Source organism: Aethalodelphis obliquidens, unplaced genomic scaffold (assembly GCF_003676395.1).
Source record: "Aethalodelphis obliquidens isolate GAN/ISIS:26980383/991018 unplaced genomic scaffold, ASM367639v1 scaffold3, whole genome shotgun sequence".
Lineage (NCBI taxonomy): Eukaryota > Metazoa > Chordata > Mammalia > Artiodactyla > Delphinidae > Aethalodelphis > Aethalodelphis obliquidens.
In genome coordinates, this window is record NW_020837947.1 from 32,591,091 (window position 1) to 32,607,490 (window position 16,400).

At 35.4% G+C, this 16,400-nt stretch overlaps 1 protein-coding gene across 2 annotated transcripts in view; it reads right to left on the reverse strand.

Annotated features, from left to right (window-relative positions):
• Positions 1–16,400, reverse strand: part of LAMA2 (laminin subunit alpha 2) — a 447,101-nt gene that overhangs the window by 189,297 nt on the left and 241,404 nt on the right. For both annotated transcript variants that reach the window (XM_027086788.1, XM_027086780.1), the window contains exons 21-24: positions 15,574–15,710; positions 3,933–4,169; positions 1,974–2,117; positions 68–247 (exon numbers count right to left, since the gene is read on the reverse strand). In XM_027086788.1, the coding sequence (XP_026942589.1) occupies positions 68–247; positions 1,974–2,117; positions 3,933–4,169; positions 15,574–15,710 (698 nt within the window). The remainder of the gene's footprint in view (positions 1–67; positions 248–1,973; positions 2,118–3,932; positions 4,170–15,573; positions 15,711–16,400) is intronic.

Sequence of the window (16,400 nt, forward strand, 5' to 3'; positions counted from 1 at the left end):
TCCAAATAGCATTATTCTAAAAACATTTTATTTTGTTCTCATGTGACTTCAAAGTTCTTGTCCTTACCTTCTTTCCTTCAAATTGTTCTGGAAGTTTCCAATAAAAAGGTTCCAAATGGAGATCTTGTCTCACCAGATCCATGTGTGCAACCATCTCTGGATGTTGAAAAATGATGCCTCTGGTAGTTGTGTGCTGCAGCGCCTCATCCACCAGGGGCAGAATGGTCTGCTCAGGCTTCAGAGTCACCTGCATGGGATCAAAACACAGCAGGGGGTGAGTTTAAGTATTTGGAGGCCTCCTTTAAACTTAACCTCCAAAATTTACAAGCAGCTCATGCAACTCAATATCAGAAAAACAAACAACCCAATCCAAAAATGGGCAGAAGACCTAAAGGGACATTTCTGCAAAGAAGACACACAGCTTGCCAACAAACACATGAAAGAATGCTCAACATCACTACTCATTAGAGAAATGCAAATCAAAACTACAATGAGATACTACCTCACACCAGTCAGAATGGCCATCATCAAAAAATCTACAAACAATAAATGCTGGAGAGGGTGTGGAGAAAAGGGAACCCTCTTGCACTGTTGCTGGGAATGTAAATTGATACAACCACTATGGAGAACAGTATGGAGGTTCCTTAAAAAACTAAAAATAGAATTACCGTACGACCCATCAATCCCACTACTGGGCATATACCCTGAAAAAACCATAATTCAAAAAGAGTCATGTACCACAATGTTCATTGCAGCACTATTTACAATAGCCAGGACATGGAAGCAATCTAGGTGTCCATCGACAGATGAATGGATAAAGAAGATGTGGCACATATATACAATGGAATATTACTCAGCCATAAAAAGAAACGAAATTGAGTTATTTGTAGTGACGTGGATGGACCAAGAGTCTGTCACACAGAGTGAAGTAAGTCAGAAAGAGAAAAACAAGTACCATATGCTAACACATATATATGGAATCTAAAAAAAAAAAAGTGGTTCTGAAGAACCTAGGGGCAGGACAGGAATAAAGACGCAGACGTAGAGAATGGACTTGAGGACACAGGGAAGCTGGGACGAAGTGAGAGCGTGGCATGGACTTATATATACTACCAAATGTAAAATAGACAGTGGGAAGCAGCCGCATAGCACAGGGCGATACGCTTGGTGCTCTGTGACCACCTAGAGGGGTGGGATAGGGAGGGTGGGAGGGAGATACAAGAGGGAGGAGACATGGGGATATATGTATATGTATAGCTGATTTACTTTGTTATAAAGCAGAAACTAACACACCATTGTAAAGCAATTATACTCTAATAAAGATGTTAAAAAAAAAAAGAGTGATAGACTGCATGTCTCTCTGCAGCCCCATCCCCTTCTGATGGAGTGTTCTCATGAGAAACAGAACTCGTGCAAATGAACAGGTAGGAGAGGGGATAAACCCTTCTGACTTGTTTGCATAGTGAAATCCACAACATCTGTGAAAACTGGTCTTTTACACTAACAATAAGTAGAGTTTAAAAGTAGGAAGAGTTAAAGGAAAATTAAGGCAAAAATTAACTTTTTTCCACCCTAAAGAGTGATGATTCTCTAAGCCTGGTTGGACTAAATGCGTAAGTTCTGGTTTTCATTACTGCATGAACACACATCTATCTTCCCGCTCTGGTGCCCTTGCTCTTCAGAAGGCAGCTTCTTCCCATCCCCAAACATAACATTTCCCTTATAATGTTTTCCTTTTTCACTCGGCATCTATTTCCTTATCCGCAATAAATGAACTCTTTTAAAGGCAGGATAAAAACGATATTTACTCCAACTGTCTAATGGCGCACAGCCCCTCTACCCGTTCTAAATGTGCGCAGGGGAAAAGGTTACTTAAATGTTTTGCCATTTCCTCCTACCCCTCAGTGCCTGGCTAAAGACGCCAGCAGGAACTAACATTATACCATTACATGGCTCAGCAGTTCCTTACTCACCCACGTATGGATCAGTCCTTTTGCTTCAGAGCACTGAGTAGTGGCGCCGAAGCAATAGCAGCTGCTGCAGCCAAGTGGGTTCTTGGCCTCAAGTCCGAATTTGCCAAGCCGGCACCTGTCACAGCGGACGCCTTCCACATTCACCTGAAGAAAGATGAGAGATCCCCAGAGTCCATACGGTGACATGGTGAGAGAAATAAACTCAAGAATGAATAACAGGAGCACATTTTAAAGACAATGAAACAAAAAATAAAAGAATGCTGAATATCAGACTCACGTCCGAAACAGCGTATGCAGTTAATCTCTTTGTTAGCATGGCATGGGTCTAAAAAAATGCTTTATTTATAAATGCATGCATTACTAAGGATATTGTATATTGTTTTTTAAATTTAGGTAGCACATTTCCCATTATTCCACTGTGAGGAATATGAAAGAGTCATGAGAATTTTGAAAGCAAAATAAAAACATTGATTCCTAGACAGTGGTGTGATGTAAAGCTGTAAAAAACAGGCAATATGTTAAAATATAGATTTATATAATTATTATTGAATACTGTATATACACACATATAGCATGTATTAAGTATAATGTATAATCATAATTATAATATGTAATAATGCAGCATCATACTTTGTGCTTTGTCTAGGATTTTTAATGGCAGAATCTTCCATTTTCCTAAATTCTCAAGACTCTTAACAACCACTCCCTAGATTTCATCTTTCTGTTTCCTCTGACTCTCTTTGCATAGACTTTTTCTTGTAAAGATACTTCTGATACAGTCTTTACTGCATTTATCCTGGGACTGATTTTCCAGAAATATCTAAGGGAGAAAAAAATCCTTCTTAACCTTTTTTTTAAAAAAAATTATTTTATTTTTATTTATTTTTGGCTGCTTTGGGTCTTTGTTGCTGCACGTGGGCTTTCTCTAGTTGCAGCGAGTGGGGGCTACTCTTCGTTGCAGTGCGCGGGCTTCTCTTTGTGGTGGCTTCTCTTGTTGCAGAGCATGGGCTCTAGGCTTGTGGGCTTCAGTAGTTGTGGCTCATGGGCTCTAGAGCACAGGTTCAGCAGTTGTGGCACACGGGCTCAGCTGCTCCACGGCATGTGGGATCTTCCCGGACCAGGGCTCAAACCCATGTCCCCTGTGTTGGCAGGCGGATTCTTAACCGCTGCACCACCAGGGAAGCCCTTCTTACCCTTTTTAATTGGCTGTTTTCCTATGTCATTTAACAATATTAATGAGGACTGAAATTTGCATATAGTCACTGTTTGTAATGTCACTGCTTATACGTGATGAAGTTTTACTGAACTTTCACAGCAGTAAATCTATTTTTCAGTGTACAGTGATCACGGATTAATTTGAGGAGAAAATTTTTTTTAAATCAACCTTATCATTTAGCTGTGATTTTCTCTGATGATGCTTAAGAGAACTTTTTTTTCTCTCCCACATTATTCTTGTTGAAGCAAAGTGAATATGTAAAGACAAACTGAACTTTACTGTCGAAAATATATCATTTATATGAGCTAGAAAAATATGTTGGGTTTTGGTTGAAAATCAGTTCTTAAAAATCAGTGCTAGGGCTTCCCTGGTGGCGCAGTGGTTGAGAGTCCACCTGCCGATGCAGGGGACACGGGTTCATGCCCCGGTCCGGGAAGATTCCACATGCCGCGGAGCAGCTGGGCCCGTGAGCTATGGCCGCTGAGCCTGCGTGTCCGGAGGCTGTGCTCCACAACGGGAGAGGCCACAACAGTGAGAGGCCCGCGTACCGCAAAAAAAAAAAAAAAAAAAAAAAATCAGTGCTTATCTGTATGCTAGAATAAAACTGTGTCTGGCAATGAATTTTCATTTGTCTGTCTGTTTGGCCTAATGATGCAGGAATAAATAACTGAATGAAGTTAAAGCTGAGCAATGGAAATAGAACTGAGTAAGGTTTTTCCTTACTGAATTTCGGCAGCACTTACCTTACAAGTGCACTGCCCAGTCTTATCAGTACAGGAGCATTTTTTAGTCTCTAAATCACAGGTTGAGTCATCAGTCCCTGGCAGGAAGCAGTCACAGGGATTGCAGTGAGGGTAGCTCCAGTGGCCTCGATTGCACTCTGTACATTTTGCACCAGAGAATTTGGGACGACAGTTGCATTGCCCCGTGTTTATATTGCATTGGAAATCCAAGGATCCCACCGAGCTGCAGTTACAAGGCTATGGAGGAGATAAAAACAGCAATGATTAACATCATTTCATGGGCAATATCTTTAAATTTTAATTCTAATGTTTCTATGCTTCCATTAAGCACATATTAATCATGTGTCTGTTACATGCTTTGTACTGTTCTAGTTCAGTCGCTTGGGAAACATCAGTGAACATAATGTTAAAATTGCTTCCTGCATTTACTAAAATATATGAGTGTCCAGAAACCATAAAGCTATTGAATAAGAAAGAAACTGTGTTTTCTCTGTCTTTGTGGTGAGCAGGAGTTAGGTACAGGTTTCCTTCAAATACTTCTTACTTCAAAGATTGAACTTTAGACAAAGCCATTTTACCTTATCATTTCATTTTTATAGCATTTATTGTATAGAGACATACCTTACAATCTAATGTACATAAATATAAGTAAATACATAAATATAACACAGTGGAATAAGCATGATATAATAGGGAAAATGCAAAATGCTATGAGAACGTATAAAAGCACCAAACCAGATGTGGGGAAGCCAGGGAGAATTTAGAGGAGAAGTGATATCTAGGATGTTGTGTTTTAGAGTTAGGTTTGCAGAAAAGCCCAACCTGAGGTGCTTTGCTGGTAACCTTTTTTCTTCTTCCTAGATATGCATAGGATTTTCTCTTTATATATGTAATTTGAAATTTTGCTAGAATTTTTTTTTTTAATGCTCATTCCAAACCTTTTATTTTAAACACTAAAAAAAAAAGGTAGGGGCTTCCCTGGTGGGACAGTGGTTGAGAGTCTGCCTGCTGATGCAGGGGACACGGGTTCATGTCCCGGTCCGGGAGGATCCCACATGCTGCGGAGCGGCTAGGCCTGTGAGCCATGGCCGTTGAGCCTGCGCATCCGGAGCCTGTGCTCTGCAACGGGAGAGGCCACAACAGTGAGAGGCCCGCAAATCGCAAAAAAAAAAAAAAAAAAAAAGTTTAAGCAATTAAAAAGTGATGAGACCATTAAAAAATTCCTATTGCTAGGGTGATGAGAGGCCCTTGGAAAATTTTAACCTATACAAACAAATAAGACTGGATTAAACTCATTCCAGAGTATTGAAGCTATTAAGATTATTAGGCTGTGAAATATGCTGCCAAGGAAGTGCCAGATCCACCACCTCCTGAGACACTTAAAACTCAACTAACAAAACAGTACAAAATGTACTTCTGGGAAAAGGAAACTAGCACAGAAGGGGATCAAGCTACTAATTAAAGATATCTTTTTGTTTTCCTTCTGATATTCATGTTTAAGCAGCTACTTTTTTTTTTAAGAGGGAGGAGATATGGGGTTATATGTATACATATAGCTGATTCACTTTTTTATAAAGCAGAAACTAATATACCATTGTAAAGCAATTATGTTCCAAAAAAGATGTTAAAAAATATTAAAAACATAAAATATTTTAAAAATAAAATAAAATTATGCCAAGTTTTGCTAGAATTTTTAAAAGCTTGAGTCTTTTTAAAAATTAATTTACTGGAACATGGTGAGTTCTTTCAGTTTGAGAATAAAATTGCTCTTTAATTCAGTGCTATTTCTTCACATTTGTTTTTGATTTTTACTTCTGTTCTAATTTATCAATATTCTTCTTCAGGATCACTTATAATTCTTAAAGTACATCATTTTTGTCTGTCTGCCAAATCAATAATATACTGCTGTTTTCTGTAGTCGTTTCCCTATTTGCCTCTCAAATTTGTTCTCCATTTTGTCCTTTCCATTCTACACCATGAAAATTCTGTTGTATGTATATACCACCAATACTTATTTTAATTACACTGCTGCATTTTTAGCTTCTTTTCAATAATTTCTTTATCTCACCTCATCAGCAATCTTCAATTGCTGCTCATCCACATGTCTCTTCGTCTCCTATTGCTTAAGGCTCTCTGTTTCTGATTTACAGCTCATAGTTCCTTGCATTTTAATTAAAATTCAAGTGGATTTCTAAATGTTATTTAAGGTCTTGGAATACATCATTTTCACAGATCAGCTGTGCCAGTGATTACTCTGCTGCCTCTGAGCTCTAAACTCACTCCTCCTTGCCCTGCTTTATGATATTGCAGTTAGACCCTGTGGACACCTCTCCCTGGCCAGGTAGCAGAACATTAGGCTTATTCATTAGAAGGCCATAGTGATGGAAAGACATTTCTGTTCTGGGTTCTGGGTCTTCATTACTATTGCCATCATTATTATTTAATTATTTAGCATGGGAGCCCAGAGGCCCAGAAAGAATTCTAGCCCAGAAAGAAATTTAGCACCTCCATCAGGCCAGTCTCTCTCCTAGGCTGCTTAGGTCTGCACACAAGCTCTGTCCACAACAGGCTGCTTCTAAGTAGCTCCAGCATACCCATAACCTCCAGCAATGATGGGTAGCATCTATAGACCAACACTTGCCCACAAACTCTGGCAAGTTTTGTGTATTATTATTATTGTTTGTGTTTTACCACCAGCAGGCTATGCATTCCTGTAGTAGCCACATTCTTTTCAACTATGTCTGAACCTAAGCCTTGTTGGGAGTGGGGGGCAGGGGGATGCCTTCCCCTAGCCCTTGGTTCCTTTATTGTCCACCACCCCTCACCCTGGAAGCAGTAGCTACTCTTTTGTACCTACTACTTCAGGACATTTTATATCCCTCTTTTATCCTTTTTACCGGTTAACAATTCTTTATATTCTACTTTCCCTGTTTAAACAACTAGTGTGGTTTCTGTCCCCCAAGTGAGTACCACCTGTCTCTGTCTGCGTTTGCCACCATACAGGCTTTGTACTTAGTCTATGACCTCTTTTTGGTGACTTTCTATTAATTATCCTTCTCAGATCTACAGCTCTGTGGCATACTCAAATGCATAACAACTCGCCAAATTTCCAGATCCAAGTCTGGCTGGATCTCACTTTGCATTTCTCACACTTTCATTGCTCAGCTTAATTCTTATACCCACTACTACTAGGGCTATTCCTGCTTCTGCTCCTGCCAGCAGTTTACTTATGGGACAACACTTTCCAGGCTGTGATGTACAATCACCAGCTTTCCATCTATTACCTCTTCCCTGTCGAAATGTTTGGTGAAATATTTTCCCAGATTCTGATATTAAAATATCACCTGGCCTTATTTTTGGTGTCTTTCTGGTTCAGTATTTTTCTGTCTTCACTGCTATCCAGTAAAAAGGCCTGCAGTAGGGGATGCTCCTAAAAGGTATTTTAAACTCAAAGATCTAAAATGTGATTATGTATTATACTGCAAACATGGCTATAGTTTCCAAAGCATAGAACAAACAACCGCCATCCCCCCAAGTAACTCGTTCTTATAGAACATCAGATGTAGAATGAGAATTCAAAACAAGGATGACTGGGCTTCCCTGGTGGCGCAGTGGTTGGGAGTCTGCCTGCCGATGCAGGGGACACGGGTTCGTGCCCCCGTCCGGGAAGATCCCACATGCCGCGGAGCAGCTGGGCCTGTGAGCCATGGCCGCTGAGCCTGCGCGTCCGGAGCCTGTGCTCCGCAACGGGAGAGGCCACAACAGTGAGAGGCCCGCGTACCGCAAAAAAACCCAAAAAACAAAATAAGGATGACTGACTTATTCCTTTAAATAACTTTTCCTTGACTCATTTAAACAAAACTGACCATAATCAGAAAGAGAAAATTATATGCTATAGAAACTATAATCATGCAATAACTTTAAAAATTGTTTTATGAGATAGAGATACTTAACTAAAATAGATGTCTTAGATTTTATTAACTAACTGTCTTTAGACTTTAACTAAAATATGAAATGTCTGCTACAAATTTATTATTATAAAACGAAAGCATTAATACTTAAAGACTAGTCAACAGTACAGATAGACATTGGGATCTTTCCAAATCAGGGAGTTTATTCATGAAGTTATAGTAGAGAATAAAAGAGACCATTAACCATATGTTTAGACAGTACTATAGCCAACATGAAATGTAAATCATAATTAGATGTAATGTTTGTTTAGTAATAGAAGATTTATGCACTATTCCTCTGCTAGTGAAAGATGGCAGGCTTTGTATTCTAGTTCAATAAAAGCTCAGATGATGTGTGTGCTCACACCTCAGCACAGAGAAATTATCCATGACACAAAGAAATGAAAGCTATAAATCTCAAATCACTGTTCATTTAGATTATAATCATCCAAGATTTTTAAATAGTAGGATACATGCTTATAAATATTTGTGAGGGCTGTATGAATTTTTTTGTAATTATTCATAATTATGAAGTGTCTAGCTATTCAGAAATTTAGATTTTTAACAGTGGTTCAAAGTAATCAAAGTATTTCGATCGACTTCAGTCAACATAATGTTTATTCAATGATCAGTAAATATAATGGAATCAAACATACAAATGCTTAAAAATAACTTGGTCTACATTCTATCCTGATTTACATCCTGAACATTAAGCATCAGCCTCAATTTCAGGAGTTTCATTAGAGTTTGGCCACATCATAGGATTTTGTAGATAACATGGAACCCTCTTAAGTTTATGTACAACTTATTCATGAGTCAAGCGATGGGGCAGATGCTTGGATTTGAGGTTGAAAATGCAAAATGTCAGTCATAGAAACTTAAAATGTTGTTCATACTCATCAAAAATCTTTGGACCTCTTGAGAAATTTTTGTTTTGTTTCCAAAAATGCAGCTCTATGGACCTTCAAACTTAATATTGCTATTGGCAATAGAAAAATGAGCATGCTGTCCAGTTTTTAATTTAATCACATGTCTAACTGAAGTCATGTATCTGCACTTCCTTGAACAGTCACCAATACTCTTGTTTTCCTCTAGATCAGTGTATCTAGACGAATGTATCCAGATATTTTATCATATATGTAAGAATGGTTACAGAGTCTACATGTGTGCTGACTCAGTAGAAAATAATAGTTTACATCTCTATAGGGTACTACCATGGAGTCAAACAGGCCACACTTGGTCATTATGTTCCAGTATTTCTCAGTCCAATGTGATCAACTGCAATGGCTCTCACTAACATCAAAAATGCCCTTATTTATTGCTCTTAAATTTAATGGACACAGTTCAGCCCCTAATCTTACTTGACCTTTGTGTTGCACTAGGCACTAAAGAATATTCCTTCTTTTTAAACAGTCTTAGTTTTTAGAGCACTTACTGGTTTATCTCCTCTCTTTTAATCTGTTAAACTATAAAACTAAAAACAAAACACATACAGAAATAAAAACCAAGAAATAACTGTTTTCAAACATTGGATAACAGGAAGCAAAGGACTGTGATTTTTGAGAGAAGGAAAACAAATGAGTTAGAACATAAAGGCAGTCTAGTCTGCAACCCAAAGAGGGGAAACCCAAATAAAGCCCAAAACTATAGCTGAATTGAGAAACAGCGTAGAGTTTGGAGAAGCTGAGGCAATTAGAATTTATGGAAGACAAGTAGAATATGTGTCCCAAAAGAAGGAAGTTAGAAAATTCCAGAGATATGCAGAGGGGTTCCCTTGAGTCGTTGGCTAAGTACTGATCTGTGCATGCATGGAATGAAATTCTACATGGTTGGAGAAAAAATAATTGGAAAGCCTGAGGCTGAAAAATTCCTAGGGTCCACAGAAAGCTTGGAATAATTCATATTCCCAATAGCCAGAGTGAACAGATAGTAATGCACTGGGTAGTGTTCTCAATGTATTTAGCACCTTAGTAGTAGGGCTAAGTGATTCCTAGATTAAAGGCTGCTCTGGACCTTCCCTAATAAAATTTAAAAGCAAGCATCAAAAGGATTCAAGTGATCGGTGAGTAACTAATCTGATAGCCAGGATAAAGTTCAACTCTCTTTAAAGGAACACAACAAAATCTAATGTGCAACAATGAAAAAATGTACAACATCTGGCATCCAAATAAAAATCACCAGTCATGCAAAGAAGCAAGAAAATATAGTTCATAACCAGGAAAAAAAATCAACCAGTAAGCATGATCTTGAAATAAAACAAATGATGGAATTAGCAAAAAACTACCTTACAAAAACCAATATTTATAAATATTATAAATAAATATTCTCAAGGATAAATGAAAAATGTGACTATAAGGAGGAGAGAAATGAAAGATATAGAAAGATACAAAAGGAAATTTAAAGATGAAAGATACATATTTGAAATGAAAAAAGACTAGCAACTGGATTAACAACAGATTAGATACTACAGAAGAAAAAAAAAATCAGTGAATTTGAACACCTAACAATAGATACTAACAAAAATGAAGAATATAGAAAAAAGAAGAAGAATAAACAGAATTTCAGTGAGCTGTGGGAAAATATCATGTGGTCCAACACATACATAATGCGTTCCAGAAGGAGACAATGGGGATGAAAAACAAACAAACAAAATTTTAAAGATATAATGGCTGGAAAATTTCCAACTTTGATGAAGTCTGCAATCCCACAGATTCAAGTCCAACTAACCCCCTGAGAAATGAATATAAGGTGACTACAAAAAGACAACATAATCAAATTGCTGAAAAACAGGATTTAGGATTATATACTCAGAAACAATAACTTTGAAAAATGAAGGAAAAGTAGAGACTTCTTGGTAACAAAAATTGAAAGAATCATTGTCAGCAGAGCTGAAATACTAGAAGTAATAATAATAATAGAAATTTGGATGTATCCAAAGGAATAAAGAGCCCTGGAATTGATATGAAAAACAGAAAATAAGTTTTTTCTCCTTTTGAAAAAATAATTGATTATTTAAATCAAAATCATAAGATTATATTGTGGGATATATAATATATAGAAAATATATGACAAAAATAGCATAAAGATAAAGAAAATTAGAGGTTTACCCTTGCAAGTTTCTTATGTTAAATGTAAAGTGTTAAAACATTATTTTAAGGTACATTATGAAAAGTTAAAGACGTATATCCCTAGACAAAGACAAAAATATAAAATAAATAAGTAGAGTTAAGAAGTCAAAGTGAATATAAAACGTAATTATAAAAAATTACTCAGTCCAAAGTGAGGTAGAAAAAGAAGAAAAATGAAGGTAAGAGCAGATAGGGCAAATATAAAGCAAATAGCAAAATGTAGACTTAACCCATTCAGACTGATAATTGCATTAAGTGGAAATGATTTAAATACTTGAATTAAGAGGCAGAAGCATTAAGATAAACATTAAACTATTTTTAAAAAGAGATGGAATAAATGATAATGTTTAAAAATGTATACGACCACAGAAACACCAATCAGAAGAAAGACAGAATAGCTATATGAATATGATAAAAAGTACACTTCAGAACGAGGAACATTATCATGGATAAACAGGGATGCTTCATAATGATAAAGGCATCAACTTTTCAAAAAGATAGATTCATCTTAAATGAGCATACACCTAATATCACTGCTACAAAATACATGAATCAAAACCCGAGAGAACTGAAAGAAGAAATAGATCACAGGTATAGCTCAACATCCTCAGGTATTGAGAAAACATGCAGACATAAAAATCATTAAAGATAATTGACTTTTATAGAAGATTTTATCCAATGGTGCCAGAACATAACACACCTTGTTTTCAAGGACACATGTTAATCAAAATGGATACGATTCTGAGACAAAAAACAAATCTCTATCTATTCAAAAGGACTAAAAAATACAAATTACGTTTTCAGACCAATACAGAACTAGATAACAATAACAGAAAGAGATCTTGAAAACTCCCAAATATTTGCAAATTAAAGAACATACTTTTAAATAATCATTGGATTAAAAATAAAATAAGTAAGAATATTTTAAACAATGAAAATTGAGATACAACATATCAAAATGTATGGGATACAATTAAAGTAGTGCCTGGAAGGAAATTTATAATATGAATTGCTTATATTAGTAAAGGAGAAAGATCTCAAGTCAATAATCTAAGTTTTCACCTTAAGAAACATGAAACGCAAGGGCAAATTAACTTCAAAGTAAGAAAAAAAAGGGATGTTAAAATAAACCTTTGAAAACATTCCTCCATTCAGTTCATTTAATATGTTATCAAATTTATTGTTTTAAGTTGTTCAGATTATTCCCATATTATTCTTTTAATGTCTATAGGATCTATAGTTATGTCCCCTTCTTTATTCATCATTTTATTTGTTTCTTCTCTCTTTTTTTCTTGATCAATCTTCTTAGAGTATTGTCAACTTTATTAAACTTTCCAAAGAATCAGTTTTGGGCTTCACTGACTTTTTTCTAGAGTATTTTTATTTTCTATTTCATTGATTATGTAAACGCTTCAGAAATTATATGATGGGAATACTTCCAAATCTATTTCATGAGGCTAGCAGTACCCCAATACCAAAACCGGAAAACAACACTACGAAAAATATAAACCAATATTCCTTATGAATGTAGATCCAAAAACCATTTACAAAATGCTAGCAAACATAATCTAAAATAATTCTAAAAGAATAATTCCCCATGATCAAGCAGAGTTTATCTGAGGATTACAAAGTTGGATCAACATTTGAAAATCAATCAATATGATTCACCATATTAAGAGCTTAAAAAGAAAAATCATATGATCATCTCAATAGCTGCAGAAATTCATTTGACAAAATTGAACACACATTCCTGATAAAAGTTCTTAGCAACCTAGGAACATGAGAGACATCCTAAAACTGATAAAGAGCATCTGTAAGTAAAATATAGCTAACATCATTCTTAATTATGTTTTAATTATAAAAGACTGAATGCTTTCTACTTAACAGAAGGAATGAGGCAAAGATGTTTGCTCCAACTTCTTCTAGTCAACAATTTACTGCAGTAGGTCAAGAAAATGAAATAAAACTTATATGGATTGGAGAGGAAGAAGTAAAACTCAATTTGCAGATGACACTATTGTCTAGATAAAAAATCCTAATGAATCTACCAAAAAGCAAGTAAATCTAATAAGCTTAGGAAGATTGCAGTATAGAAGGTTAATGTATAAAAATAATTGTATTTTTCTGTTCTAGTAACAAACAATTGGAAACTGAAATGGAACAAATAATAGCATTTGTATCAAAAATATGAAATACAACAGTAAATTTAATAATGCACATGCAAGTCTTGCACACCAAAACCTATAAAACATTGTTGAGGAAAATGATAAAGACTTAACTAAATGGAAAGTTATGCCATGTTCATACACTGGAAGATCTGATGTTCTTAAAATGTCAATTTTTCCCAAATTGACCTGTAGATTTAACATAATCCCAATGAAATCTTAGCAGGCTTTTTAGAAAGAAATTGGCAAGCTGAGTTGTCAATTTATATGGAAATGCAAAGGATTCAATGTAACCAAATGGTATGGGAAATGATGAACAAGGTTGGAGAGCTTATACCACCTAATTTCATTCCTTGCTAGAAAGCTACAGTGATCAAGATAGTGTGCTGTCAGCATAAGGACAGACATAAATCAATGAAACAGAATAGAGTCCAGAAATGTGTGAACGCATATATGGTCAGTTTATTTTGACAAACGAATCAAAGTAATTCAATGGGGAAAATAAGATAGCCTTTTCAACAATTGGTGTTGGAAAAATTGGACATCCAGAAAAAAAGTGAATTTTGACCTTTACTTTACACCGTATATAAAAATTAATATTGAAAATTGAACATGGACCCAAATTTAAGACATAAAACTGTAAAACTTCTTGAAGAAAACACAGGAGAGATACTTTAGACCTTTAAGAAATATAAATTGACTTCCTAGATGGACCATAAAAAGCATGAACCATGAAAGAAAAAGATAATAAACTAATTTTTATAAAAATTAAAGATACTTAGAGGAATTGAAAAGCAAGTCATATACTAGGAGAAAACAGTTGCAGAACTAGATGTATTAAAGGGCTAGTATCCTGGATATATAAAGAACTCTTTCAACTTATTACTAAGTAAACAAACAACCCCAAATAAAAATAGGCAAAAGATTTAAATAGGCATCCAGAAGATATATAACTGACAAAATACCAAAATTATTCCTAATATCATTGGACAAAAAAGAAAAGAAATGCAAATATATGAATACACACCCAACTGAATGCTTAAAATAAAAAAAAGACTTAGAATCTTGAGTACGGGCAGGGATGTGGAGCATTCTTGTGAAGAGGAATGAAAATGTGTCTACACACTTGCTTTTGACATTTATACACTAATGGTCACAGCAAAATTATTCATAATAGGACCAAACTGGAAATGACCCAAGTCATGGCATATCATACAATGAAAAATTATTAAACAAGAAAAAAGAACTACTGATAAAATATAACAGATGGATGAATTACAAAAGCATTATACTAAGTAGAGGAAGCCAAACTAAAAATAATCCCCCAAAACAAACAAAAAAACCCTCCAAACAACAACATGGAATATGACTATATTTATGTGAGTTTGTAGAAATGGCAAAAGTACAGTGATAGAATGAAAAGAGTAGTTTCCTGGTGCTGATTGGGGGCGGGGGGCAGGGGAAGTAGACTGCAATGGAGCACAAGGGTTGGTTATACAACTGTAATCATTGATCAAAACTCATCACTTTAAATAGGTGAATTGTATTTTATTTAATTAAAGTCTCACAAAAAGCTGACAAAAAACCCCGAACTCATCACTTTTCCTTTTTGAACTTGCATCTCCTCCTATAATCCCTCTAGCAGTAAATGATACGATCACCTGTTGCAAAGCAAAACCTGGCAGGCATCCCTATGCCTTCTCTTTCTTACCCCCTAAATACATGAGTTCAGCAGGCCATATCAGTCTAGGAGTTCTATAACTTAGCTTGCCGCCTAAATGTCACTGGATAATTGACTGGGGCCAAAACCTCTGTCAACTCTCACCAACGTTTCTGCAAAGGCCTTACAAGCAGCCTTCTACCCTGAGGCTGTATAGATTTCTCTAAATCTGAGTCTGGTCATACCACTTTCTATGGTCCACTCATGAAAAAAAAAATGGGTAGTTTTCTAAGCTAAAGGTTGTTTATATGACTCTTCAGAATCCTCTCACCTACTTCCTGAAAACTGACACCTAGGTATAAGTTGGGAGAAATTCTTACGGATTTTTGGCAAATTCTTTTAATTCATTCTTAATTTCCTTGTACTTTGCAGATATATTCATTGTGTGTAGGTATGAAGTTATAGATGTTTCCGGTTTTATTTTAGAATTTTTGGTTCTTTTTCCTCCTTTTTTTTTTGTAAGTATCATGGATGAAGCTACATAAATGTATATTTACTTTATCATCTTTCCCACAAGTAAAATGTAAGATACTGATCAATACCTGCAAACATGCTATAGTGATAGTTCTGTATTGTTTTGTAATATAATATTGACTTTTGAAATGCCAGACTACTGAGGTCTACCAAAATAGAAATCCTTAAAAGACATTATGAGATGAAATAAAGCAATTCACTCACCTTACAACCAGTGGTAATGCTGTGGCCCCAGGTGTTAGGTACACATTTAGAACATTTCTCTCCAATGGTATTGGGTGGGCAAATGCATCGACCAGTCTTTGGGTCACAATTATTACCCAGATGGGAACAGTCACAAGCTTCACAGGTGAAAGGATAAAAAAGAAAAAAATAATTTGATATAAAGTGTTTGTGTTGGTTTTTTTGCGATTTGTGTCATCTTATTTGGTTAAAGATCCTTGAAAATGACTCACCTCATTCATCTTTTATATTATAGTACAGTGTATTTCAGAGGCGTTGTTCAATAAATATATACTGAATTTCATTTAATAATTTTAAAGGGTAAAACATTTTTGTTTTTCGATTAAGGATAAAAAGAACCGATGTATCAGATTCCCTGTTAACTGTATTCCCTTATATCTGGATACTATCAAGGTTACAGTTCTGTTTCTATATTTATTTTAAGTTCATAACTAATGTTTCTGTGCTGTATAGATTAATATTTCCTTCCTGTTGATGACTCAGATTTGCAATAAAAACAATAAGCTTAATAAGCTTCCTAAATTCAGTATATCGTACATTTAATTAAAATGACATCAGGATATTTCAGTTGTACAAATATTTTTTAAATAGTTGAACTACAGAAATATATTTACATATAAAACTATTTTTTGAGTTTCATTTACCACCTGCATTATTTCTTTTCAATGAATTTTTCATTTTCCTAGCTATGACACTATATATGAAGAGTGCAAACATCCCTATCTATTGCACTTTCTCAAAGAATGCAAAAATAAGATCTGACGGAAAAAAAAAAGATTTGAGAAGAT